This window comes from Ursus maritimus, unplaced genomic scaffold, assembly GCF_017311325.1.
Source record: "Ursus maritimus isolate PB19 unplaced genomic scaffold, ASM1731132v1 scaffold_2, whole genome shotgun sequence".
Classification (NCBI taxonomy): Eukaryota; Metazoa; Chordata; class Mammalia; order Carnivora; family Ursidae; genus Ursus; species Ursus maritimus.
Window position 1 is genome coordinate 74,461,345 of NW_024424452.1, and position 26,544 is coordinate 74,487,888.

The 26,544-nt window shown below is 32.5% G+C and overlaps 1 protein-coding gene across 2 annotated transcripts in view; it reads right to left on the reverse strand.

The window, feature by feature from the left end:
• The window catches only part of KIFAP3 (kinesin associated protein 3), a gene marked incomplete at its 3' end in the record, with an annotated part of 150,485 nt that overhangs the window by 19,663 nt on the left and 104,278 nt on the right, over positions 1-26,544 (reverse strand). For both annotated transcript variants that reach the window (XM_008695960.2, XM_040636200.1), the window contains 2 exon segments: positions 8,681-8,780; positions 14,637-14,826. In XM_008695960.2, the coding sequence (XP_008694182.1) occupies positions 8,681-8,780; positions 14,637-14,826 (290 nt within the window).

The following is a 26,544-nucleotide window of genomic DNA, read 5'->3' on the forward strand; positions in this document are numbered from 1 at the left end:
AGTGAGCTCAGTACCAACGAATCCAGATTTACAGGAAATAAGAGATGACATACTGTGTTTTCCTCTCTCTTATTTGTTTTGGAGGGGGTGGTGCATTTATCAAATTGCTTATAATTTTGTTATTTTCATTAGAATGTCACTAAGCAAGTCTTTATAATGGTAATTTACATCCAATCCCTTAAAAAAAAAAACTCATTTTTTTGGAAACGAAGAGCATTCATAAAAGCAGTCATCTTTGCTGATGGACTTTATTTTTTTTCATTTAAATTTACAACTAATTTTTATATATCGTAGAGTCAACAAAAATGTGATTAATACATATTAAAAATGTATAAACTTTAACACTAGATAATCACTCTTAAAAGGTGGTGATATAATTAACTTCCCAGTCATGACTGGATTAACTCCCATGTCATTTCTTCTAGTACAAAGCTACAGCATAATTGATGTGTTAACATTTTTATAGGATCTGGTCATAGTCAGATTACTTTTTTTTTAAATTTATAGACTTAGTTATGCTGAATTTCATCTAAATAAAAGTCCTAATAAAGTGACTAAATTTAGTTTTCTTTGGGAGCATCTTTGGATTTTATATACAGCTAACATGTATGCCTCCAAAAACTCTGCTCAGATCACCAGACTGAAAATTACCACGAACTTAATGAGGGTAGTTTTGCTGCCAACTTCTTCTCTTGCTTCTAAATTTCCAAAGGAAAGTAAATCACTTAAAATATTTTTCCAAGTCAGGAGTATAATTTCTCTAGGATAAAACATCTTCCCAAGTTTCCAGGATTCTAAGCCTTGAATTTTGGCTTGTACTTCTATATTTCAGTAAAGTTTACAATTTGCTAATGCTGATGTGTGATAATCTAATAAAATCTGGCCTTAAAAGTTATGGGCCCAATTTACTAATAAAACCTAATTCAATTCTCCTTGGGAAATGCAAATCATTAGTGTCCAAGTAGCAGAACCAAATTTCCTTGCCTTTGTTCGAGGCTAGAAAGAAGCCGTCTCTATAAAATGTCTAAACAAATAAGACAAGTAAGACTAATATATGAGGATTCATGTATAGGCATAAAAGAATAACATCATGTAATATAAACATTTACATTGGTTAATTAGCTAAATAAATGATTTGCATGAGATATTAATCCTTATAGACTATTTTACTCTTTTCATCCTCGTTTTTTATATGACTAGATTATTCTGTGGAGAACCTAATGAACTAATAAGTACTTAAGAAAATTTAACAGTAGTGAACTAATTAATTAGTTAATATGTTAATATACTTTCAGCAACTTGCCTCCAAGCAATCTGAACCACCAGTTTGCAATAAACAATGTCAAATGTATTAAAGTAGGTAAACAATGTGCTGCATGACAAAAACCACATATCTTACTCTGAATTTTAATAACATTTACTCTAACACACTCTAAAAGCACAGCTCACTGTTAGACTAATAAATCTGCTTGCCTTTTGGAGGCCATAATGGTATAATAGTAAAAGCTTCCCTATTAGCTATCTGGTTTTGGACTAGTCCCTTAAAAATCTCTGAGCCTTCCTTTCTACATTTGTTAAAACAGGGACAATACTACCCTCCCCTTATCTACCTCACACACTATTGATGAGCAAATGAAATACATGATGATATAAATGCTAACTAAATGCAAGTTATTAGTCTTTGTATACTTTGATTTAGACCAAAAAAAAAAAAAAAAAACTTAAACATTTTATTCCTTGAAACTAAGAAGGCTCCTAAGACATTCCACCTTCTGAAATAAAAATTAACTAGCAGAATTGCTATGGGGGTATTTAGAAAGAAAAACGCCACTTAATATAAGAATTATGTTATAGCAAGAGTCTCATAGTGTAAAAATCACTTATTTGCATTGGTTTAATTTTCGCATCAAAACTGTGTTACATAGCTATTACCACTCTTGTTCTCCTGTTTTCACCATCCCACAAGTTTAAAAGTAAAATTTCATTACCTTAGATATAATTTTACTTGTCACATAGTATTATTTTTTATAAATGGTTCTATTCATTTTAAGAAATTTCACCATACATTTCTGATTGGTTAATACTGATGAAAGAAGGAAGAACTTAAAACTATTATTTTTTATTATATTATTATTATAGCACTAATTACTAGGCTTAAAAATACATGTTAACATATATTAACAACAATGCTATTTGGATAATCTAATACAATTATAATAAAAATCTGCACAGATCTAGATATTTTTAGACCAAATCATATACTCTGAAACAGAGCAAGTTTTAAAAGTAAAGAGAATATTGTCTGTTACCCAACTCCATCAGCTTCTATACAGAGGTTCTACTCTGTTTTAATCGTGACTTCACAAAATTGCATTTAAACTGAGAAGTAACTCTTGCAAATACCCCAAACTAGATACAGCCAAGAACAAATATTAGGGACCTATGCAAATACGTATGTGAAGAACAGAGAGTCAATAAAATATATAATAGTGCCTTGCGTATACAAAGCATTCAGTAAGTTTTTGTTTTTTAATATTATACATTCTTTAGTAATAGGCTTATCTTAAAATGAAAACGTGTTTACATATTAAGATTAAATCAATGAATCTCTTGTCATAATGTTTTAATACATGCAAATGAATATAAATGGAATGACCAAATACTCCAAACATACTGTTGACTTTCATCACTAAAATCAGAGATGTGGTAGTGGTATATTCACTTTATGCGATCCAAACATTATGGGTGAGTAACATTTTTTAAAAAGAATTTTCAGTAAGGAAAAATCAAATTAAAATATCTCTGTGGTCAATTCTTTAAAAAGTGGAGAATTTAATGTAAAGCGATTACCTTTGCTAAATATATCTATTTTTACCTATTTTGACCTTCATATTTATGTTCTTAAATCAGAACACTGGTGTAATATAACCTGTGAATAAAATCATGTGGCACAAAAGCAGGTGCTAAAAATAACATTTACTCCATAATTAGATAGGTGTACACTATTCTCACTACACTCAGTGACATACACTTTGACATACGATCACTTATTTTTTTAACAGTTTATTTATCTAGTGTTTATTTCTAATTACTTCATAAGGGTAAATCATTAGAAATGAAATTACAGAGCTACAGGAAGGGAACAATGTAAGGATCTTGTTCTCTATTACCAAATACATTCCACAAAGGTTTTATCCATTTAAATACCCACAAAGGTGTATCCGAGTACTTCTTCGCTCCTATGGGTGGGTATTAGTATTAAAAAATTTTTGGCAATTGATAGGTGAAAATGGAATCTGGTTGCTTTATTTTGTAACCACCATGTCTGGAAAAAGTTACTAAAAAGTGAGGAGTTTTTTAAAAGGCTTCTCATGAATGTTCTCCTCTGAGAAAAATCAATAGGAAAATAAATTAATAAATAATAAACTATAATAATTTTTGATAAAAATTTAATAGCACACGAAATAAAGTGGTATTTTAGTGGATGATTATCTTTAAAATATTTCCTAAGTATATACCAGTTCATTTAGTTCCTAAAATGTTGCTGAACAAATGGCTGGTCTCAATGTCTATCAAAGGAACTATTTCTAGGAGGTTCTTTTCATTTTCTTTTGATCCTTCCATATAATTGCTACACTACTTACTCAGTAATGAAGGTCACTAAAACTTTATTAGAAGAGAAGAGTTTCGGTTAACAATTAAAATTGATACAGGACTTATCAAAGAAGGTATTTTATAGGCATATTTACATTCCTCTCAATATAAAAGAACTTCTTGACTAGCCAAATTAAGGGTTGTAAGAAAGACAATAATTTGATTTCTCCATTGAATAACGGCTTTGAAATAATCTCATATAGTTCTAAGAATAACATGTAGTTCTGTGAACACTACACAATGATATGTAATTTTGAGGTTACTTTTTTCAAATGAAAAAACTGACTAAATAGCTGAGTATAATTAAAGTGGCCTGAGAGCTAAAGAAATAAGTCTAATTTTGACATGTAGAATCCTTGTCTCAGAAAAAACTATACGTTTAAAAATTTGGGTGAAAGATTATTTTTTATATATTAAGAAAATAATTTGTTAGTTCTACTCAGGATGATTTTAAAAAGTGCAACTACCACTTCGACCATGATTTAATGTTTTGAAAAAAGAAATTAGAAAGAATGGAATAAAAAGTGTGTATGTATAACGTATAATACATATAATGGACAGAATAGTTAATGCCAAAGTATTCTCAGAAAGGGAAAGAAAGAGGCAGCCTATCTAAAACACACGCAGAAAATGAAAGTGTAAGAATCAGATGGCTCAGATATCGCACACATCTAATTCATCTTTGACTCCAGTGAAATGGTCAGTAAATGACATCACTGTGCCAACCACAAAGAAGAACTCCAGGCCCTCTGAAAAATATTTTTCAAAGCCCCAAGGAAACCTAAGCAGTCTCTGCATTTTTTTCCCCAGTTTATGAAAATTGGATTCCTATAAAAGAAAAATGGACCATTTTTACTGCAACAAAAACTGATTTGTAAAAGCTGGAAGCAGTTTAAAAATATTCAACATGAGGTTCTTGTTAGTCTTGAAAAGTAAGAGTTATAATAAAAAAACGGTCCAAAAATATGGTACGGCTATATTGTATATAAGGGTAAAAAAAGCTAGCCCTACTCCTATTATTTTTAATTAGCTTCAATAGCAAGTTCCACTTTACTTTCTAACACCAGTTCAGATTTTTTTTTTTTTGGGGGGGGGGAAGATTTACATCTAACCCCCTGGGATTGACAACTCTGTAGCTAATGCCTTGGAGCCCTAATGTATTTTGCATCACCTCTAAATGTCAGGAAATTCTGGCGCCAAGAGGTTCAAACTGATAGTGACACATGTCTAAAACCCAGGATTTGCTGTCCAACTGCCAGTATCTATTTTATCAAACATCCAGTCTCCCCCGCAGAATAGGATAGATGAGTTTAACAATTTTCACTGTTTCCAATTAAACTGCCTTGCTATATTACAAAAGTGTAGGCATTCAGATTAAGAAGGATCCCCTGACCTGGATTTTAAGAAAAATGCCAATTTAAATGGTTTAAACAAGTCTCCAAATCTGGCTTAGCGTCCCCATTTTAATAGATTTGTCCTATTACTAAACTTTGTCATTTTAGGAATAAAGTGAACAATTTTTCTTTGAACAATTAAAAAAAAAACCCTTTTATCATACAAATTAGAAATTTATTCTTTACCTTTCAGGAACTTGGGATCATCTATTTTACCTGAACCCACTAAAACTAGCATGTTAAAAAACCACAAGGACCGAGAAGCCATGAGTACTGGCTGAACAGCATGCCACTTGGCACTGTCATATTGTGTCATGTTCTCAAATCGTTAAAAATAATGGTAAAGATAAAAATTCACATTTTACACATTAATTTTTAAAAAATTCTTCTTCCAGATACCTTGACAGTGCTTATTTGTCAAAGACATACAATAAAGAACAGGGAAAAAATTTGCAAGTCATCTGGACAATTTCCCTCATTTAAAGGGAAAAAACCCTCAAAATAGGTAACACTTCCTCTTTTACAAGTATTTAAAGAAGAGTTTTTTCAATATTCATAATTCAATCAAGACATTATACTTTCAAATTTCATATTAACTCAAATTCTTCATTTTGCCCATTAAGTCTGCATGTTCTCATCTTTCCAAAGGAGATGAAGAGTAAGAGCCCAATACCCTCCGTTCACATTTTTCAAAAAATATTCCTATTTTGTTTAAAATATTCCTATTTTGTTAAAGTAAAAAGTTTCAAAAGTAGTATTTAAAGGTAATGTTGTTTGATCTAATAGGCTTTAAATTTACCTACTGGATATCAGAAGCCGAAAGGTAGCCATTAGTTTAAAATTTCACATCTGGGACAGTATACAGCAAAATGATCATGCCAAATATGTGAGTAATTATGTAGCAATTTAAAATACTTAAATCTTTGCAGAATTAAAAAGTAAGCCAGAGTTAAGATCCATGGTTTGTTACTATCAAAGAAGAGCACAGAAATCCTATTAAAAGAGAATCCTAACCAACCAAAAATGACTGAATAAAAGAAAGTAAATGATTCCAGAATAGGTCAATAAAACAAAATGTAGCAAAAAGCAACTATGAGTATTTGGCTATACTGTATACATTCTTTCTATCTCTGCTGATACAGTTTACAGTCCCTTTTTATTTGATCTATTACCTACAAAAAAACTGAGGAAATTCATTGTAAATTATTTCTTCTGGAAATAAAAAGAGAAAATGATACAGTTATGTGATTTAAGGCCTGAAAAATTACGAAAGACAAGAGATGAAAGACTTAACTTTCTCAGGGGAAGTTCTTTCACAGGTCAAACAATTCTCAAATCAAAATGATTATAATAAGTAAGTATTTCACTCCTTTGATTTGAAAAAATAGTCTATTTATTAGCTAATCCTTTAAGCCAACATTACTGTGATGTGTCTTTTGTGATAAAAAAAGAAGCAACTGAATTTTTTTTACCCTTGAGAAGGAACTGAAAGTATAAAGGTAAGAGGATTTCCCAGTCTTTTTTTAAAAAAAGTTATTAACAGAACTTGGGAATAAAATCCTGAAATCTTTGGACACAGTGTATAATTTACTCATTGGGTATCACTATCTCCTAAAACATTTTTATTGTTTTATAAAATGACCAGTTTTGAAAGCCAGAAATGAGAGATTTTGCTGAATAGAGCTCATAAGTTCACTGTTTTGAATACTCAATTTAAATGAAAGTGTTCAGGTTCTTAATAATTACATAAAAAAATGAAAGCAAGTCTTTCTGAAATTAGTAATGCATGATTAGCATCAGCCTGCTTTCCTTAGATTGGCAATATCTGCAGGAGATACCAAAATGTTTTTGTTCATAGTGAAACATAAATGGCACAATAATTAATCTTATAATGCTATCAGCAAAAATTTCAATATAAATAATTAGGATTATACACCCAAATCACTTCTTCCTTTTCCAATTATGTTTCAGAAAACATTTTTACAGGTGAATTGTCACATGATGGAGTATAGTAGTTACAATGATTAAACAGAGCCTCCATTTAAATAATTATAGCTAATATAGACAGAAACATCAGAAGTAATCAAAAGCCATATGCTTTCTGATATTTACCCATGTTTAGCTTTTACTTCCTGAGGCGAGGAGTTTCTTACAATGACAATCCAGTATACCAGTGAAACTACTTCTGAAGTGTTATTATTTATTTAAAGTCCACCACAGAACACTGAACTACTTATAAGGTTATACTGCATTTCATGTAATACTCCTAAGTTTTCAACATGCTTTTTTAAACTTTGGGTCACAATCGTCAATGAATTGTGAAATCATATAGTAGGTTGAAATCTGCATTTCAAAAATGAAACAGAGTAGGATAAAACAATATATAATTGTGCATTACAGGTAGTAAGAGTAACTACCATTTAAAAATTTTTTTGTTTTACTTATATGTATAGGTATACATGTATATAACCAAATATATAAACATATATATATAAACATATCTTTGTGAAAGCACTAGGTTGCAATATGAAATGTACTTCTTAATGTGAGTTGTGGTTAAAAAAAAAAAAGACAAAAACACTTAAAAGTCACTATAGTATGCTATGTTTCTTTCCAAATTAGGCATCATGTTATATTAAAAAGAACCTAAGCTTCGGTTAGGTTAGTCCGGAGCTCAAATTTTTTTCTCTACCACCCTACTTGTGTGAGTTGGTTATTTAAACTTAAATTATTATTATTATTATTATTATTAGAGCCTTGATTTAAAATTGTAAAATGGCTATAATAATACTTGCTTTAAAACGTTGCTGTGCAGGTTAGAATAAATGAGGAATATTTATAAAATAGATTATACACAACAGATGATCAATATTGCTTGCAATAATTATTGGATAAAATGGCTTATTATAAGTGATCATTAAGAATTATAACATACTGGTCACTCTTTTTTTTAAAGAAAAAGAGTCTTAAGGGCAACTAAGACTCCACCTATTCATCAAACCAGTGTAATGTGAAATTTCAACAGTTGGACTAAATTCAAGTATTATACCCCTAAGAATGATATAAAGAGGAAAATATTGTGCACACTTTCTGATAAAATTTTAAAAATATATGACACCAGTAATGAAGTGGGATATCTCTTGGAAGAAACTTTATTATAATTGTAGGACAATGCTGGAATGCCATATTTTTTTTCTTTAAATATTTTATTTGAATGACATGCAGGGAAGGATAGTCTTTAGTTGAATCAAAGTGTCAACTTTTAAAAACAGTGATTTCTGAATAATTATTAAAATACATGTATTGTGTTCTTATATTTTACTGGCTTTGGAAAGCACTTAGGAAACAATTGGAGTTCATTAATTCGGCAAAAGTACTGACTATTTCAATGGACAGCCTGTATTTTCCAAAGTGATGAAGTATTTTTTTTTTCAAATCTGCGATCTCCATTTTTTTAATAGAGAAAAATATGACTTCGTAACTTAATTTAATATCAAACAAGCATGTTTTTGAAAATGTTGAGGATCTTTTTCTCTTTAATGAAAACAGAGAAATGGGGAGTGAAGAGAATTCTAATTTTTCAAAAACAAGGGAAACACCATATATTAGATTTTTCTTGGAAGACTATTTACCTGCCAGGAAATGAATGCTGCCCAACTACATCTCCATTCTGAAGGTGATAATCATTGAAGAAATCTGGACTTATGGCTCCTTCAGAGGCAATTAATCCATCTAGAAAGAAGGAGAATTGGTAACTAGTGAAACATATTGGTAGGGAATAAAAAGGAAACTATTCTATCAAGCAACACAATAGAAAATAATCTATATATTTAATCTGGAAAGAGAAATGTTAGCATGACATGTTACTCTCTCTGGGAATATGAGCAGAAGACCATACATACTTAAGCGTTCACAACAATGCAGCAAACCAACTGAACATTTACTGAGCACTTACTATGTGGTAGTACTATACCAGCACGGAGATAAATAAGACAATCTCTGCCTTCAAGGGACTTACAGTCTTGTGTAAAAGACAGAAAAAAGGTAAGGGGAGGTAAGGTAGTGTGGGATAGTAAGGATGGTCCAGGCTAAGGAAACAATGAATAAAGAGGAGGAGACACTGAATAGCATGGTGTCAGTAAAGAGCAACATTTTATACCCAGACAGCTTCATTTGCATAGCATAATTAAGAAATGAGATATTTCAAGTAAGTTAATTTCTAAATAAGCAATGCTTGACATTTTCAGTGCCAACTTTAAAACACACACACAAACTTGGGTTAGAAATATAAGTATATTTTACATTCTCCGTGTTTTTAAAAAGTATATTGAACATAATTTGTTACTTCTTGATGATTTAATCTTCATTAAAAGTATCAATTACTTTTTAGATATATTTGACTACCTATGCTAATTATAATTAGCTGCACACCACTATGCTTTTGAGGAGTTTATAAAGTGCTACTTTTCCTTTATCTAAGTCTTTATTATTGCTTCCTGCTGATTTTAGAATGATACTACTTTCTTATTTTTCTAATTTAAGAAACCAGATAACCTATTATTGATAGAATTATGAATAAGTTAAGAATAAAAGAATTTGAGGGAAAAAGTTCTAAGTGATGGCTTCAGGGTTAACTTGGGCATCGAAGAAATGTATTTCAGTATGTGGCTTTTGTAATAATTACTTGGAAAGCTCTCAGGCCTTTTAAAGCTTCCTTTTCTCAAAGTATTCTGGATCGTTAAGTTAAGACCTATAGATAAACGTTGGCTAGGTCACACTCACAACATTGTTTATAAAGTTGGCACATAGCAAGCAAATTATTTAGTCACCAGATGATCATTTTACACCTGCCATTTGCATAATAATACTCTGCTAGGTTCTGTGGGAAATACAGAAAGTTGCAATATATAATTTCTGTTTTCAAGAATTTTAGATTAAATATAAAACACTTAAGATGCAATTAAATAATACATGTCATTAATAAATGATATACAACAGGAATGAATGTATGTACTGAATGAGTGCTGGAGGCAGAGGAAGGTGTAAAGAGATTACTGTGTTCCCATGGGGTTTAGAAAATCTTACTCGGGGAGGAGGAAGGCAGAGGCGTAATTGATTTGAGTCTTGAAAGATAGGTAGCAATTAAATGACAAAATCTATCTGAGGAGTAAAGTTATTACAAATCAGGTGAATGGTAAAATTAAGTAATAGTGGTTGGCAAGTGAATAAGTAAGGTGATTTGTATTTCCATATGACTCCTGTACCACTTACTTGTTACATACCGTAAACTAAAGATCTGTACTATTATGTAATTGTTGAATTGCTAACAAATATCTTTGGTATTTCTCTAATTACTTTAGTAAATTTTAAATACTTAAGAGGTAGCTTAAAAATATCTAATACTTAGTCCAGTTTCCATGTCCTTGAAAAGTTGATAAATCATAAGACCAGCTAAACACAAAAAGTTACAAAAAATGAAATTATGGGAAATGCCAAGACACAACAGATTGAGAGTTAAGCACTTAGAATAATATTTTATATGGATTGAAGACTTCTATTTAGGAGTGTGGCTAAAATTAACAAAGTTAAGACCACAAAAATCAATAAGTTCCTCTGTTAAAACCAAATAACTGAAGATCAAGGTTTAAGAAATCTGCCAATTTCAGAGGAACATAACTAAGTAAGGTGCCAAAATAAAATATTTATCACACTTTGAAAGTGAATACAAAGATATTCAGCATACTAGTACCATAAAAGAAAATAAATACAACCAAATAAAAAGATACGTGAATTATATTTTAAATGTTTATACATGAAACATGACCTAATGAAGTAAGCCAGATTAAGAAGAAATTTTTTTTTTTAAGATTTATTTATTTATTTATGTAGACAGAGAGAGACAGCCAGAGAGAGAGGGAACACAAGCAGGGGGAGTGGGAGAGGAAGAAGAAGGCTCCCAGCGGAGGAGCCTGATGCGGGGCTCGATCCCATAACGCTGGGATCACGCCCTGAGCCGAAGGCAGACGCTAATGACTGAGCCACTCAGGCGCCCCCAGATTAAGAAGAAATTAAATGAAAAACTGTTGTCAATTTCTCAACATCTTCATTTTGATCTGGAGCTCCCATTGTCTTCAAAGAGAAAAATGAGTAGCAAAAGGATAAAGGGAATACAAGGAACTACAAACTAGGAGCTCATCAAATAGAGATCAAACTAAAAACGTCTAAGTTTAAAGATTTAGCCAGCAATTTTATAAACCTAGAATACAATTAGGATAATATAATAAACCTGACATTATGTAAGTAAAAAAGAGTAAATTTATACTCCTGAAATTAATCTTCAATAATCTGAGAGCACAGCAATTCATTCAGTAAACTATAGCTTCTACTGTGTCCTTTATAAGGTGTTGACAAAATTTAGGCAGCTCTGCTATATGGGCAATCTTTCTTTACTAGAATGAGGAATAAAAGTTAAATTACACCTTAAATAAAATTCTCAAATCAAACACCGTAACTTCTTCGGAATTATCTATTTGTTTCTTAGCATTCTGCATCCAAAATTAATTCTTTTATAGAAGTAATAAAAAAGAATCGTATATTCTTGACTACAAAGTCCAGATAAATCTAAGAGTGTCCTTCTAAAGCTTCTACTCTAACCTTGATAGCAACAAGGAACCAAAGAATTTCATGGAACATTTAAACTACCAGAGAACAAAAACAGAAGACAGATGATATATACCAGAGCACTTTGTAAGCTGCAGAGGATTATAAACATTTAGGTTATGAAATTATATGAAACCTTTTAGACCATAGTTCTACAACACACCTTTCTGAGGTGCTCCCAGTAATGATGATAAATATGGCTATGAGTAAAATGGGGTATGTACTGGAGCAAGGATGAAATCAAAGCAAATTTACTGTGAGCACAGGTAATTTATTAACCTTCTGATTTTTGCAAGTCAGTTAAAAAACTGGCTTATAGACACTGCGAATAAAGGTAAAAAATACAAAAACTCAGTATCTTCTTATATACATTGTTACTGAAATAAACTTTATTTTTAAAAATCAAATGAAAGCATAATATTGGGCTCTTTAGAGAATTAGCCAAAAGTGAAATTGTGACTGTGTGGGAGAAAATAGATACAAATAATGAAGAAAATGAGAAAAAGAAATCAGTAAAATAGAAAAATCATAATTTATTGGGCTATACCTAATAAGAGATATCACAGAAACATATAGGTAAACTATGGTTTTGCAATAACCTGAGACAGAAGCAAAGCACTGTAAGCTTCATATTCCAGAAATATATTCACATATTAAATGTTAAGAATAAGATTCAGCAAGTTGATGAACAAACAACAAAAAAGTAAAAAGTCATTTAGAAATACATAGTAGCAATACAACTTTATAAATTACACTTCCTCTGTGGGTAAACATGTTTAAAGCAAACAGCATCATTTTTATGATGGAATAGGAAATTACTCAGTGACTACAATCACAATAATTTTAGACTCTAAGGAAAAAAAATACTGTAACTAAAGGAGATGCTAGATTCCTATTTTCATATGACAACACTAGGATCCTTTTTAAAAATAAAAGCAAGAGAGAAACATATATTTTGACATATTTAACAGTTTGAAAGTACAGAGGGCGATACTAATGACTAGGAAGCAACAAGTGCTATTTCATTTTAAAGTAAAAGATAAGATCCAGAGAATCACAGACCATTTAGCTTAACCTCTGTGGCTGAAAAGCTACTAAGGCTGCTTTTTTCGTGGGGACCAGGGACTTAAATAAGATGGCTCAAGTGTTCAAACAAATCTGCAGTTTTACAAATTTCTCTGGTGTTTCTGAAGATGCAAGTGCACACAATGAAATTAAGAGGCTGGTATTATCTAGATTTCCATGACACCGATCAAGAGATACCACAAAGATTCATTTAGTTGAACTATTCATGGAAAATGAACAAGGTAAAATAATTAATAAACTAAAATAATATAGACAGCCTGAGATGAGACCTTTATCTTTATTAAACTCATAGCAATGTAACCACCGTCAAATGTTTACCATATCATCAGTCTACAGAGATTTAAAAAAACAACCATGAGGATATCTAATGATAATATTTCACCCCTCAAATGCTTAAATTTATTTATTTTTCTACCAGCTGTGGCTGCTTTTAAGTTTTGATATATAAAGACATATATAATTCAAATCTCTCACAAAACCATAAGTTGTGCATTTTAATTATAAAATATCTCAGAAAAATATTAATGATTTTCATTTTAAGAGGTTAACCTAAGTGAATTAATTTTGGGAATGTGGTATAATTTTTTAGGAATTTGTTCTGAAGTTCTAATCATATTAAAACAACAAAGTTGAATACTGAGATGGTTAAAAGTTTTATTCAGTTTTGGAAACTAGTTAATTGATTCACACTGAAAAGTAGCTATCAATCTTCAAAGCAAGAAACCTGATACCACAGAATTCTGATTCCGGTAAAGAAAAGAATTCATATCACATATATTTTACATCATTTTACTTCATGAATATTTGAATATGTAAGGAACAGCTGCTTGCCATTACTGAACTAAGACATTCTGGTTGGCTGAAATTAATGATCTACTCCATCTGGTTTGGAACATAAGGCAGTATTTCATAACTACTGAAAAGTTCAGTTAGGAAGAAATCTATTTAATTTTTAAAGTAAAGTATCAATTTTCCAAGATTCTAGCATCTATATCAAGTTTAAAAATAATACAGTATTTATGGGCAATTTGCACAAAACAAAATTATGAAAACAAAGTGTAAATGAATACATAGCAGAGGGAAAAAGTAAGCCATTAATTCAGACACAATATCTTAATGCTTTTCATATCCAACCTGCCACAGATCTTAATTAGAAATCCTTTTCTTCCTCTCCTCAACTAAATGAGTTCAATGAAGTAATATTAATATTGGCAACAGTGCAACACTTTGAAAGCCAGAATATGCAGAAATTTACCAATCTTTATGCCAAACTCATCCTTAGAAAAAGGGAGTATGGCAGAATCAACAGTTATATGTATGATTTATGTAAAAATTAAATTTTACCCTGTAAACAGCAGCAGTTAGAAGGAAAAAACTGTAAAGTGTCTAAATCTTCTCAACCAAGTAGAGTTTACTAGCTCAAAATTAAAGCAAAACCATGGCAAAATGAAATGCACTGGAAAACAAAACTTAAATTAGTTAAGTTATACATTAAAAAAAAATCCTGAATAGAGAAAAATGAATATTATATTTTCAAACAAGTCAGAAACCTTGAGGATGTCATTTTAAGTTATATATTCTAGGAAGTAATAAACTAAGAATAATTAATTTTCCTGGTACGTTTTTTGTGGAGATCACATCAAAGACTAACTTGGAAAAAAAATGGTGAGTTAATAGGTTTGCATGGTATATACGTATGGATGGTACTTTTGAAATCATTTGCAGAAGTCCATTTATATACTACAAGTGCTTCCCAAAGCTTGGGAATGAGCAAGGTTGGTCGACCAAAGTCCCTATTTCTAGCACACAAACTGTTGAGTTTTGCTCTCGTTATCATCTTACCTGAATTATAGAAAAGGTCAGGTCTTTCAAGAATATCTCCTTCATGGATGTATGGCTCAATTCGATCATCACCATATAGGTACTGCTCACTCTCATCCATCTGACGGCTCTCTACCATCTCTAGCCACTGAGAGTTATGCCAACGAAACTTTTCACTCTGAATTTTCTTAGCCCATTCTTCATCATATTCCTATTGAAAACAAATAGTCAAGTATTATTATGTAAGCTTATAAAGGAACTACCTCGGCCCTCAGATAATAGTACTAATTTGGAGGTTCTTTGGGTCAGAGAGAACATTAGAAATAGCTGTTCAGATTTATTTTATACAATAATCAATAAAAACAATTAAATACATATATTAAAGACATGTTTGAATTACTAATTGCTAATGGCAAAAACTGGGAAAGTTTAAATTTCACAAATTCTATTACTAGAATTTAGGTAAGCAATCAGACTTCAGCTCTCAAAGAAATTTGTGGCTATAATTACTCGTGGCATTAATGATAGGTGGTTAAGCATTAAAATGACATCTTTCACTACATCTTTTTTTGAGATAAACACTTTTCAAAAGGAAAGAAAGGTATGCCTCCTAACTACTGAAATGGTTTATCAGGGAAAACAAACAGAATTTAATTTTATATTAAATTAAATTCTAAACAAATAGAATTTAATTTAATTTTTTAAAAAAGATTTATTTATTTACTTGACAGAGATAGAGACAAACAGCGAGAGAGGAAACACAGCGAGAGAGGGAACTCCATAGGGGGAGTGGGAGAGGAAGAAGCAGGCTCATAGGGGAGGAGCCTGATGTGGGGCTTGATCCCATAACACTGGGATCACGCCCTGAGCTGAAGGCAGACGCTTAACCGCTGTGCCACCCAGGTGCCCCAGAATTTAATTTTATATTAAATTCTAAAAGGGCAAAATAACATTATCTTATTTAGTCATAATTACTTCTTTAAATGTGTTAATTCCTCCTCCAATCATGAACTCCTGAGGAGCAAAACTATGACTTCTTTACTGCTGTATCTAATACCTGTTCACAGAGAATGCCCTTGGTGAACATTTCTGAAGGACTTTTCGGCAAGTTACTGTTCGCTACAGCTGAACCTGTCTAGCTCTCGACTTCTGCCACAGACTGTGGTTACTTCTGACTAGTGTATTCACTTAACAGTTAATGGATAGTACCACTGAAGGCATAGACAAAAAAGAAAAAAAAAATTCAAGGTAGTTCTTATCATTCTAACTCTAGGCTCTTAGTTTTAAATTCCTCTGTCATATCTGTAACATTTTTGTTTATAGTTATCTAAAAAGGAGTTGGAAAGGTGACAGGCAATAGTACTGTCCTCCCATAGTCAAGATGATCATGATAATTAACAGGTGGACCAAATATACATTTTAGTTAAATACTGAGCAATTTTCATCCAAAGTTGAGGCTCAAAGTAAAAAACTGTCATCACAGGAGGAATTTCTGGGATGTAAGAATAAGTCTAAAATTTTATAAGAATGTAACTATTATATATATTATCTTGTTAAAATTCTACTTGTTAAATTTTAGCAGTTTCACATTATCATAAATCTCTTAGCAGTGTCAGCGGTCGGACTCTGTGTTCTATACTGTACATCTTTGAAAACTATAATAGATGCCCCTTTTTGACTGAGGGGGGAGCAGAAATTTTTTTTGGCTATGGTACTACTAATGGCAGTTTTGCTGCCAAATTGTTAAGCTTTCTTTTTTTAATAGTTAAATATTAGCATTCCTATTAGTTCTCAATCTATTTCCTGATATATTTAAAATTTAACTGTATAAAAGATCAATTATAAAAATTATTGCATTTTACTTTAAAAATAATAAATATTTACTAATCCAACTATTAACAATTTCAATATTTAAATCGCTGAAGGAGTTTGTTTTTTAGATTTTAAAGATTTACTTATTTTTAAAGATTTTATTTATTTATTTAAGAAAGCGAGAGTGAGAGAGAGAACACGAAAGAGGGGAGGGTCAGAGGGAGAAGCAGACTCTCCACTGAGCAGGGAGCCTGATGGGGGACTCAATCCTGTGACTCCACGATCACAACCTGAGCTGAAGGCAATCGCTCAACCGACTGAGCCACCCAGGTGCCCAAAGATTTATTTATTTTAGAGAGAGAGGGAGAGAGCACGCGCATGCCCGAGAGAGTGGGGGGGAAAGGCAGAGGGAGAGAATTTTCAAGCAGACTCCCCCATCAGCACTCAGAGTCCAAGGTGGGGCTCGACCTAAGGACCCAAGAAATCACCACCTGAGCTGAACCCAAGATTCGGACACTTAACTGACTGAGCCAGCCTGGTGCCCCAAAGGAGTTTTTTTTTTTTTTTTTTTACTCCAAGTTACATCTACAATTTTAACATATATTTGAAATTGACAATTTAGATATAAACAACAAATGCTAAATTCAAACCCCATCTTGTTGGTATGCTTACAATGAGTATATATAATGATAATTTATACAATCATCCATTTACTAATTACATATAAGTTGGTCTGATAAAATGAGATAATACGTACAAAGCATTTAGAAAACCTATATTGAAAACACTTAATGTTAGCCATTACTGTTAATTAACTGAAGTGACAGCTCTCTGGATTAAGTACTATAATTATTGTCATATTATAAATGAGAAAACGAGGCCCAGAACACTGAATTAACTTAAGTGCACACAGCTAGCTGAGGCTATTACGGCATTGTAAACCTTGGGCTAGCAATGCGGAAAAGGCAATTAAACAGAGGACAAATGAATATTTGTCAGGGTCACTGTAGAATAGATTCTTTAGCAGTGAGAATATAATGTGAACTCCAAGGTCAACTTTCAGCTGTAAGGTTCTATGAATGTGTTGAATTGTTGACCAAGCAGTGATTTGAGAGGAAGTAGCTTCTGGTCTGGTAAGTTTATTTTATAACACATGGTATTCTCAATCATGTTCTCTCTGACCTGGCTGCACATGGGAGGATGTAAGGGAGAGGGAGTCAAAAAAAATAATAGCACAGAGATGTTGTTACAAATAGTTTCATCGGCTACAGATTTGAGTAGTTCACTTTGGGTTTCCAAAACTAGATGTAATACTAAGTGGTGCTAATTATGCAGTATGAGCACTGTGATTAGTTTTAAAATAATTTAGTCCCAATGCTAAATATAATTTTGAACCTCTTTAAAATTCATGACTTTGCAGGTATACTTTTTGGTTTTCTATGTGGCACAGTGTATGTGTTAGCTGCAAAGCTGGCTGCACAAATATATTACTGTCATGTTAGAAGTGGCTAGATAATTTAAGAATGATCACATACACTTACAGAAGAAAAGGATGAACTTATCCATTAAGATAAAAAAATTTAATGCATAAACAAAAAGTAAATGGTATTTGGGGCAAGAAATTCTCCATACTAATTGCCTTTTTTCCTTAAAGATAAATTACTTATAGGTCACAAAAATATGTCTTATAATATCCAGGATATGCCTTATAATACCAGAAATCCTATTAAATCTACATTAAATACTGGAACTAATTTGATAGGTATTGTCTCTTTTGTGAATACCAGCTTGTTCCTTTTGGCAAGAGGTATGAAACATACTTTTTATTATGGTAGACAAATTTTAACCTGATTATCTGAGTGAAGAAGTATTTAAGAAGATAATAGAAAGACCTACGACTTGATTTTTCTATTATCATTTAGGTTCAAGCATATGGATTCCTAGTGTAAGAACAGGAGATAAAACCCAGTCAAGGGCTCAAAACATATAAAAGTCAGGGTTTGCTATTCCACTGAGAATAAAACTTTCTGCTTACTAATATGCGTGAAACGTTATAAAAATAGGTATAATTTTAAAAGTAAATTGGGGTGCCTAGGTGGCTCAGTCAGTTAAGCATCTGACTCTTCCTTTCAGTTCTGGGTTGTGAGATCAAGCCCCCGTGTCTGGCTCATGCTCAGCACAGAGTCTGCTTGGGATTCTCTCCCTTTCCCTCTCTCTCCTCTTCTGCCCCCTCCCTGCCCAAGCAGGGGTGCACTCCAGTGCTCTCTCTCCGAATGAATGAATGAATGAATGAATAAATAAATAAATAAACAAATAAATAAAATCTTTAAAGTATTTAAAAAGTAAATCCTTAAATCACATATCCATAAAATGTATTTAGCCTAGTAAGTAATGCTCTGCACAAAGAAAATCATGCTTATTCTAGGCATTACTATCTTATATGCTTCTCATAAGATTTTACTATTATCATAACAAAAGTACAGTAATAAATGTAGAAATGTGTAACAAAGATGCTATTTTCTTCACAAATGCCCTTCAGTCTTAGGCCTTATCACCCTTCAAGCTTACAGCAATGTTCTTATTAATGAGCCTACACACACAAGGCTTAGTTTTTAAAAAGAGACCATCTATCCACAGACTATCTAACCATCTGACAGAAGTCCAAGCTCACGAACCAACAATATCCACAAGCATCCGTGGCTAACTTTTGACACTAAAGCTTGATTTGTTAGTGTTCTGGGGAAGTTAATTTTCCAAGGCAGTGAGTTAGCACAGACCTAGCACTAAATGTAATTAGATTACCTTTATGCAAACTGAATTCCCTTAAAGTTTTTGCCATTTTTTGGGGGATCAGTTTATGACTGAATAAATTCATAGAACCAACACTATATCTTAACATATCTTAACATTATAAGGCCAAAACGTATAGTAGCAATGATGCAGACTATACTGCCATTTTAAAAAAATTCTAATTTTTAAGTATTTTTGTACTATAAGACTATAGTTTTAATTTTCTATGACTAACATAATGATTGATGTGCATTATTGTTTACAGGATCCCAGTGAAAACACTATGGTGCCTGCTTAGCTCTTCAGAAAACAACACCACTTTCTCCTTCAGGAAATAGTAGACAAGATATGTTATTCTATACCAAGCTGTGTAATCATTCAGGATATACAAAATTATGTTTTGCAGATGATCCTAAGATTACAGATTCCTACTATGGTGAATCCACTACAATGACAAGAGGAGTTTTCATGAGAGGTAACCTTAAGATTTAATAAGTATGTGTGGCTTGTTATAGATCATAGCAAAGAAAATGGCAAAAAACCTTGACCAACCAATATCAAGGCCTTAGAGTCTCAAGCAGTTATAATAAGACTTTTTGAAAATATCTACAACCGTAAAACTATTTCATTATTGAAAGCTGAAAATTATAGAAAAATACCCATACCTTTATCTAGCTAGAATCATACTACTATATGCAGCCTATCAGTTTTCAATGACTTTCTTAATTCCAATAGTAATCGCTAACTTTAGAAAATATTTTAAAATACGTATTTTTAAGATTTAGAAACTAAGTATGAAACATTATTAACATATTGTACTTGTGCCATAAAAGTTTGCTCTAGGTCATGATAACACAGCCTCAAGTATTTGAGTGTTTATCAAATACAGCATTTTGAAATGAAGTATGTTATGAGGAACACAATAGTGGTTTAAATAATTGACTTCTCCTTTTCCTTAGTAGTAAACATTGGTGAAAATCAAACGAGATAGTACTGTTTCACTATGCAATGCTGGGTTTTGATCTTTATTTTCTGAAACACTGATTTTTATGTTCCAGGTTTCCTGAAAATAAAATATTTTAGCTTATGGCTGTTGAGAGTCTATTTAGTACTAAATTAATAGGCTAAGACAGTGGTCCCAAGAGTTTTAGATTTTGGGAAAGTTTCAAAAACGAATTTTGGTGACTGATGTTTAATGTAAATCAACTGCCACCTACTATTACTGTCTTAGAAAAGAAAGACTATTTTAAGACTAAAAATGTAAGAAAGACAATCTCAAAATGAAGATCTACTTTCCCGAAACAAAACATGTTAACAATCTTGCATTTGTAACTCTTCCCCAGCCCTGGTCTCTATGGGTGTTTCTCTCCCTTGACCTCTTTCCACTTTTTTTTTTCCCCCTTCTCTTCCATTTTAGTGAAAACCAGCAAAAGCTCATCCAACGGGTGAGGACTTCGGCAGCCCTAGCCTCAAGTATCTTCTTCATCTACCCTCAGTGAGTACAGTTTAACAGCCATGGCAAAGGCAGCTTCTGTGTGTCTCAGAGTCTGAATTTATAGGTATTAATATTATGGTAAGGTATAATTCAAAGAACACTGGATTAGGAATTAGGAGGCCCGGGTTCTGTGTTTAGTTCTGATACTAATAGAAATAAGCAACCTTTCACAGGTATTTTAGTACCTTTTGTTCTCAGATTCTTCATTTCTAAAATGAAACAAATCTAAGATTTACTGAATTTTTAACATTCTACAAATTAAAACTTATGATTAATACCATTATTTCATAAAGCTTTTGAAACAATTATCCCCCCAAACGAAGAATACTGGCAGTCTAAGGAGTTCGTTTTAAAAAATTAAATAGCAACTCTAAAAGAATATTCAGTGTCAAAAATTTAATAAATTCAACATGTATCAGTTAAAATCTGTTCTCTTTAATCCCTCTCCCCCAAATCTCTCCTTCTCTCTTAAACAACCCCTCCCCTACTGTCGGGAAATAACTGGGAATTCAGGGTTGCCATAGCTCAACCACAGCAAGACACACCATCAAAATTTACCAAGCCATTGTGGAAATACTCCAGGAATATAGTTGTTTCTTCCTTCATTTTTGAAATGTTTCTTTTTACAAAAAGCGTACCCTGATATCCTTGCTTTGAGACTTGAGTTTGTCTTGTCTTGAAAGGTACACATGCTTTGTTTTTTATTTTCTTCTCTTCTCAGCTCCTGACATGATCTTAAGCACTCAGTTTCTATAAAAACTAAAGTGTCATGAAAGACTTATGGTTTGATTTTAAATGGAATGTGCCATCCTTTTTGAAGTCCTACATCATTTTGTTTACTACTTAACCACAGAAACATTGTGAAGCCTTAACCGGCCTATTATCAGAGCCTGTTCACTATCAGGAAAACTCTGTAACTGGCTTCCGTCACACCTTGTATCTGATTAACACACTATAGGATAGCATAGAACTACACAGATCTGCTTTGTGTTCTAACATAACTGATGGAAAACAGATTTTCCTTTCTCCTTTAATGTGACAGCCCCCTAATTGAGAATGTAATATGGTTTATTTAATACACTTCTTCATACTAAATTAACGCAGATCTAGAGTAATTTAGTTGCTCATTAAGGTTAAGGTAATAGCCGTTAAAAAGATGCCTTTTTATATCTTAGAAAATACTTACTCCGATGATATGTACAGGATAAGTAAATATAGATATACACATAATTAAACACACATACATAACAGAGTTGTTGACTTTTATGCACATACTACCTATTTCTTAACAGTACTATTCCAAGTTTTGTCCTGCAGTCTTGACTATGACATTTTCTAACCAGACCTCAAATATAATTATCTCTTCAACCTCTGCTTAAAGTGCTGAGGAGGCTCATCTGTGTAGTATCATTTTAAATATGTTCAGCAGGGCCACAAAGTTAAAGATAAAACTAAATGAAATTTATTTAAGCAAGAAAGCTTGATTTTTATCTTTTGTACTATGCTTGGGTTCTTTAGAATCTAACTACTGCCAATTAAAAAAAAAACAAGCAACATGAGTAAAACTAGCGAGGAATACATATACATATGATCACATTTATATCATATATATATGTATATATATACACATATATATATATTCTATAGTCTAACAAGCTAGAAAAATATCCTAAATTTCTGTCTTTCAGGTTTACACAATATCAAAATGAACTCCAGAATAGGGCTAACCAAACTCATCTCACTAAACCCAATCTGATTGTATAGAATTGAGAAAAATCTAACTTACAAGTCTGAGCAATGATAATTGGTACCAAGACTATAAAACAAGCAAGAACACACACCACCTGCTCTGGAAAGAACACCTCAGTAGTTTTCTGTCAGCAATTCACCTAAAAGTCTCTGCTCTCTGCCTGTGCCCAACCTATAAGCCAATTCAAACTGACTGCCATCTACCCATTTTACCCAATCCCCACCCATCTCTGCTTTTGAAGGCCTGTCCCGAAATAATCTGAGTTCTAATGTTAATTCTAATCTACTCCTAAGAAAGTTTCTCTGTAACTTCCCTTGCCAAGATGTTACAAGACGTCTTTTTAAAGTGCTTTCCTTTGTTGGTAAGATTAATAAACTTCTGTAGGACACAGGCTTGCCTGGTAATTTTTGTGGGGAATCATACCAATTGATGTCTTAGAGGTTATAGTAAATCTACATTGGTTTATCTCATTTCAAAACACCAGTCTGATTAAATATAATTTTGACTATCCAGGAATAAAGATAGCACCTTGTTTTCCAAGTTTAAAATACTAAAACTAGATATTAATTCCTGGTTATTAAAATATACACAATCTGCCCATGATCATAATTAGACTTACTTAAAAAAAAAAAGGCCACCATTCAAAATCTGTGACACAAACCTGTGTTAGTATCAGATCGCATGGGCCTGTGGCTGGTTAGAAAGACAACATACATCACTCTTCTACCAGAAAACCTAGGTGCATCCCTTTCCCCCATAAATACCTGATAGATGCAATGTGCCACTCATACAGAACATCTATTGATAGGGCCACAGAGCACCACTGCTCTTGGAAGGCAAGCTCATATCTAGATGACAGTATCCTAGTATTCTCTAGATCTAGAATTTAAATGTTTACATTCTAGGGACTCTGTGTTGTTGAGTTTTGTATTCCCAGTGTCTTAGTGTTTTAACACAGTATGTCCTTAATAAACATGTATTAAATGTTTTACAATCCAGTAATGCGAGGGGAGGAATTTGTTTACCAATTGGGGAAGAATTTATGAGGTTATCAAATACTTCATGCAAAATTGAGGAAGTACTGAAGGATAAAAATCTAATTGGGTTGTAGAAGCTCTCTATGATTAGAGGATTCTGTTCTTCCCTTCAGGATTCCCAAGGCTTGGAGGAGAAGAGACAACAATCAACTGCCATATATCCCTTTGGAAGACTAAGAAGCTAGGCTCCTCTCTCCTTGTCTCTCCATTCCTCTCTGCATCTACTCCAATCCCTGTCTCCCACAGCTACATGTAAGGCCTAGTCAGACAGGTGACAACTTGCTGATGAGCCCATAGAGACCGCATCACCAAACATAATCCTCCAGGGTACAAGGAGAACCACCACCGCACATCTGTTTCAATTCACCAATTGAGGGCTTGGGCCCAGGTACATTAAACAAATCATCACTAATGTAACATTTCCATAATTTGGGGGACAAGTTCTTTACTGCAAAAGGCATATTTCCCTAAGACTTGCAAGGTATCTAAATGTTTCTTATTATTCCACACTGTCTTGAGTAAAAAAGAAGTTTGCTTTCTTAAATTGCCTTAGGCTACAAATATTCTCATTAGCTTTTTAAAAAAATTTATTATTATTATAGTACATAGTCATGCTGAGAATACTAGGATATCAAAGTCCAGAGGTAAAAAGAATCTTCAGAGATCATCCACTCCCATTCCAGGCAGGTTTCTAACTATTTCAGAAAGTTGGTTATTTAGTTATTACTAATGCTAACTGGACAGAGGCTTCACATTCTCGCTTGACAGCTTATTTCTAGTGTTTCATCATCTTTGCTGTGTCTAATCAAAGTTTCTCCTGTTTCGAATTAAGTCAATTTCCTCTTGTTTTACTCTTGAAAAAGATTCGGGACAAGCAAATAGCACCCTGAGTCATGATCAGTAATAGAGTCTGAGCTCAAAGAACCGGACTGGCAGCTATGTCATGTCCAAGTGAACCTGAGAAGCTGTCATCTTACTAATGCATTAAAAGGCCCACTCCTCAAATTTCTCCCAAATAAGGAGGCCTAGCAAGGTAGGAGTGTAACTTTGGCCTTAGTGGATAAATTGAGTCCAAATTAAAATAAGTCACTGCACAGGTAATTCACAACATGGGCAATTTAACAGATGAGGCACTTCTACACTATAAACGGCAGATTCCTGTTTACCACACTGTCCTAATCAAGACCTTTCAGTTAATTACCGTATTAGAATTGCTCTGAAATGGAGTTTTAAAATGACAAATTCAGCCATTTTGCAGAATAATCTTAAAGTAAACTGTAAATAGTAGTATGTCTGGCCAAAATAATACTCCAAATAACTTTCCATAGTTAAAATCCAAACAGGGAACAGATTATCTTCCAATACCATTTAAACAATTTAAATGAACAGAAAATAACATAGATAATTAACTATACCAAAGAAAGAAAATGTTGGTCCAGATACGTAATCAACATAGAAACTCCTCAACAAGGTCTGAATTTTGGTCTAGTTTGAACAAAACAGAGAGTGACCATCATGTGGTAGATGCTTCATATTTTCTCTAATCCTAACAATAACTCTCTAATCCTCAGAAACGTCATTGTAAATTGAATCTTCAAAAAGTGATACATTGTCTGAGATTATTCAGCAGGTGAGAGAACTAGCATCAGTTGTATTAGACCAAGTTGCCATGTTAGAGAGGCCAAAAGTTGAAAATAAGATCAGAAACCCTATCGAACTGAGAAGGGGAGAAAAAGTTTTGGGAAGAAGCTCTCCCAGTGGTACAGTTCCTTACTATCAAGCTGAAACTGAACCAGGGCTTTGACTCTCATAAATGCATAACAGCAGAAAGGTAAAGAAACATTCTTCCAGCAGAATGTGGGATGTTTCTAGCCCTTCTATCAGCTGTAGACCACTTCTTTCCTTCTAATAAACTTAGTTATGAATATGACTCAGTTGGGTAGCACAGTGGGACTTTTAAATCACATAATTCACACATGAATATCTTTAAATATTCTATTTAATAAGTTTATTATTTCTAAATATCTTTTCAGACTAAAGGTTTCCAATATGTGAAATGAAACAATCCAAAATAACTTAGCATCATATCAAGTACTTACTTTGTTAAATCTCATGTGGAGAGTCAGAGAGAGACCAGGTGAACCTTCAGATTACTTGTTCAAATTTTTTTTATACTAAGTCAAATGATCAGGTAGCATCTTAGGGAGCCGTACGTATATAGCTAGCTGATATATCACCAGTTTCATTTTGCTGATTATTTTTCTTTGAAGACCTTATCAACAAGGTTCTTTGCAAAAATAATTACCTAAATAATTTTCTTTGTTTACATTTTAGCTCTGATCAGGATTTATAAATTCCTTTAAGGACAGTAAAATCAACAAAGTAAAATGAAGATTAAAAATGCTCATTGGATTTAGAAAAATGGAGGCCAGGGTGACTAGTGAGAAACATATCAGTGCAATAATGGAGGCAGAAGCCAGAATTGGTTGAAAGGAGGAAGAGGGAAAATGAAGACGTGAAGGAAGTAATATGTAGACAATTTTTTCAAAACATCGGTTCTAGAGAGAGTGAGCAAGCCTAGGACAGCCATCTAGAAAAAACAGGTAGACACAGGGTGGGGAAAATTCCTGTTTAAGATGAGAGACTTTAGCCCAGAGTTTAAAAATAATTGGGAGTAAAATTTTTTATCTTATATTCATATTTTACACTAAATATTTTTTAATAAGACTGAGCTGGCATTTTGGAGCTATTGCTAATTTACATTCTAAACCAAACATGCCTAATATGTAAATCTAAACATTATTGTCTTCCATCTACCTTTTCTCAAACAAGAAGGTAATTTTAAAAGTATGCTAAAGGCAATCCATAACAAACTGACATCTTTTTTTCTTTTTGTCATTACTTAAGGTAAGATAATCACAAATAGAACTTTAAAAAGATTTTTTTATTCTTATACTTTTTATTTTTATTATATACTTTATTTACAACACTGACATTAGTGATCTACTAGAAAATAATATAGGAGGGGCACCTGGCTGGCTCAGT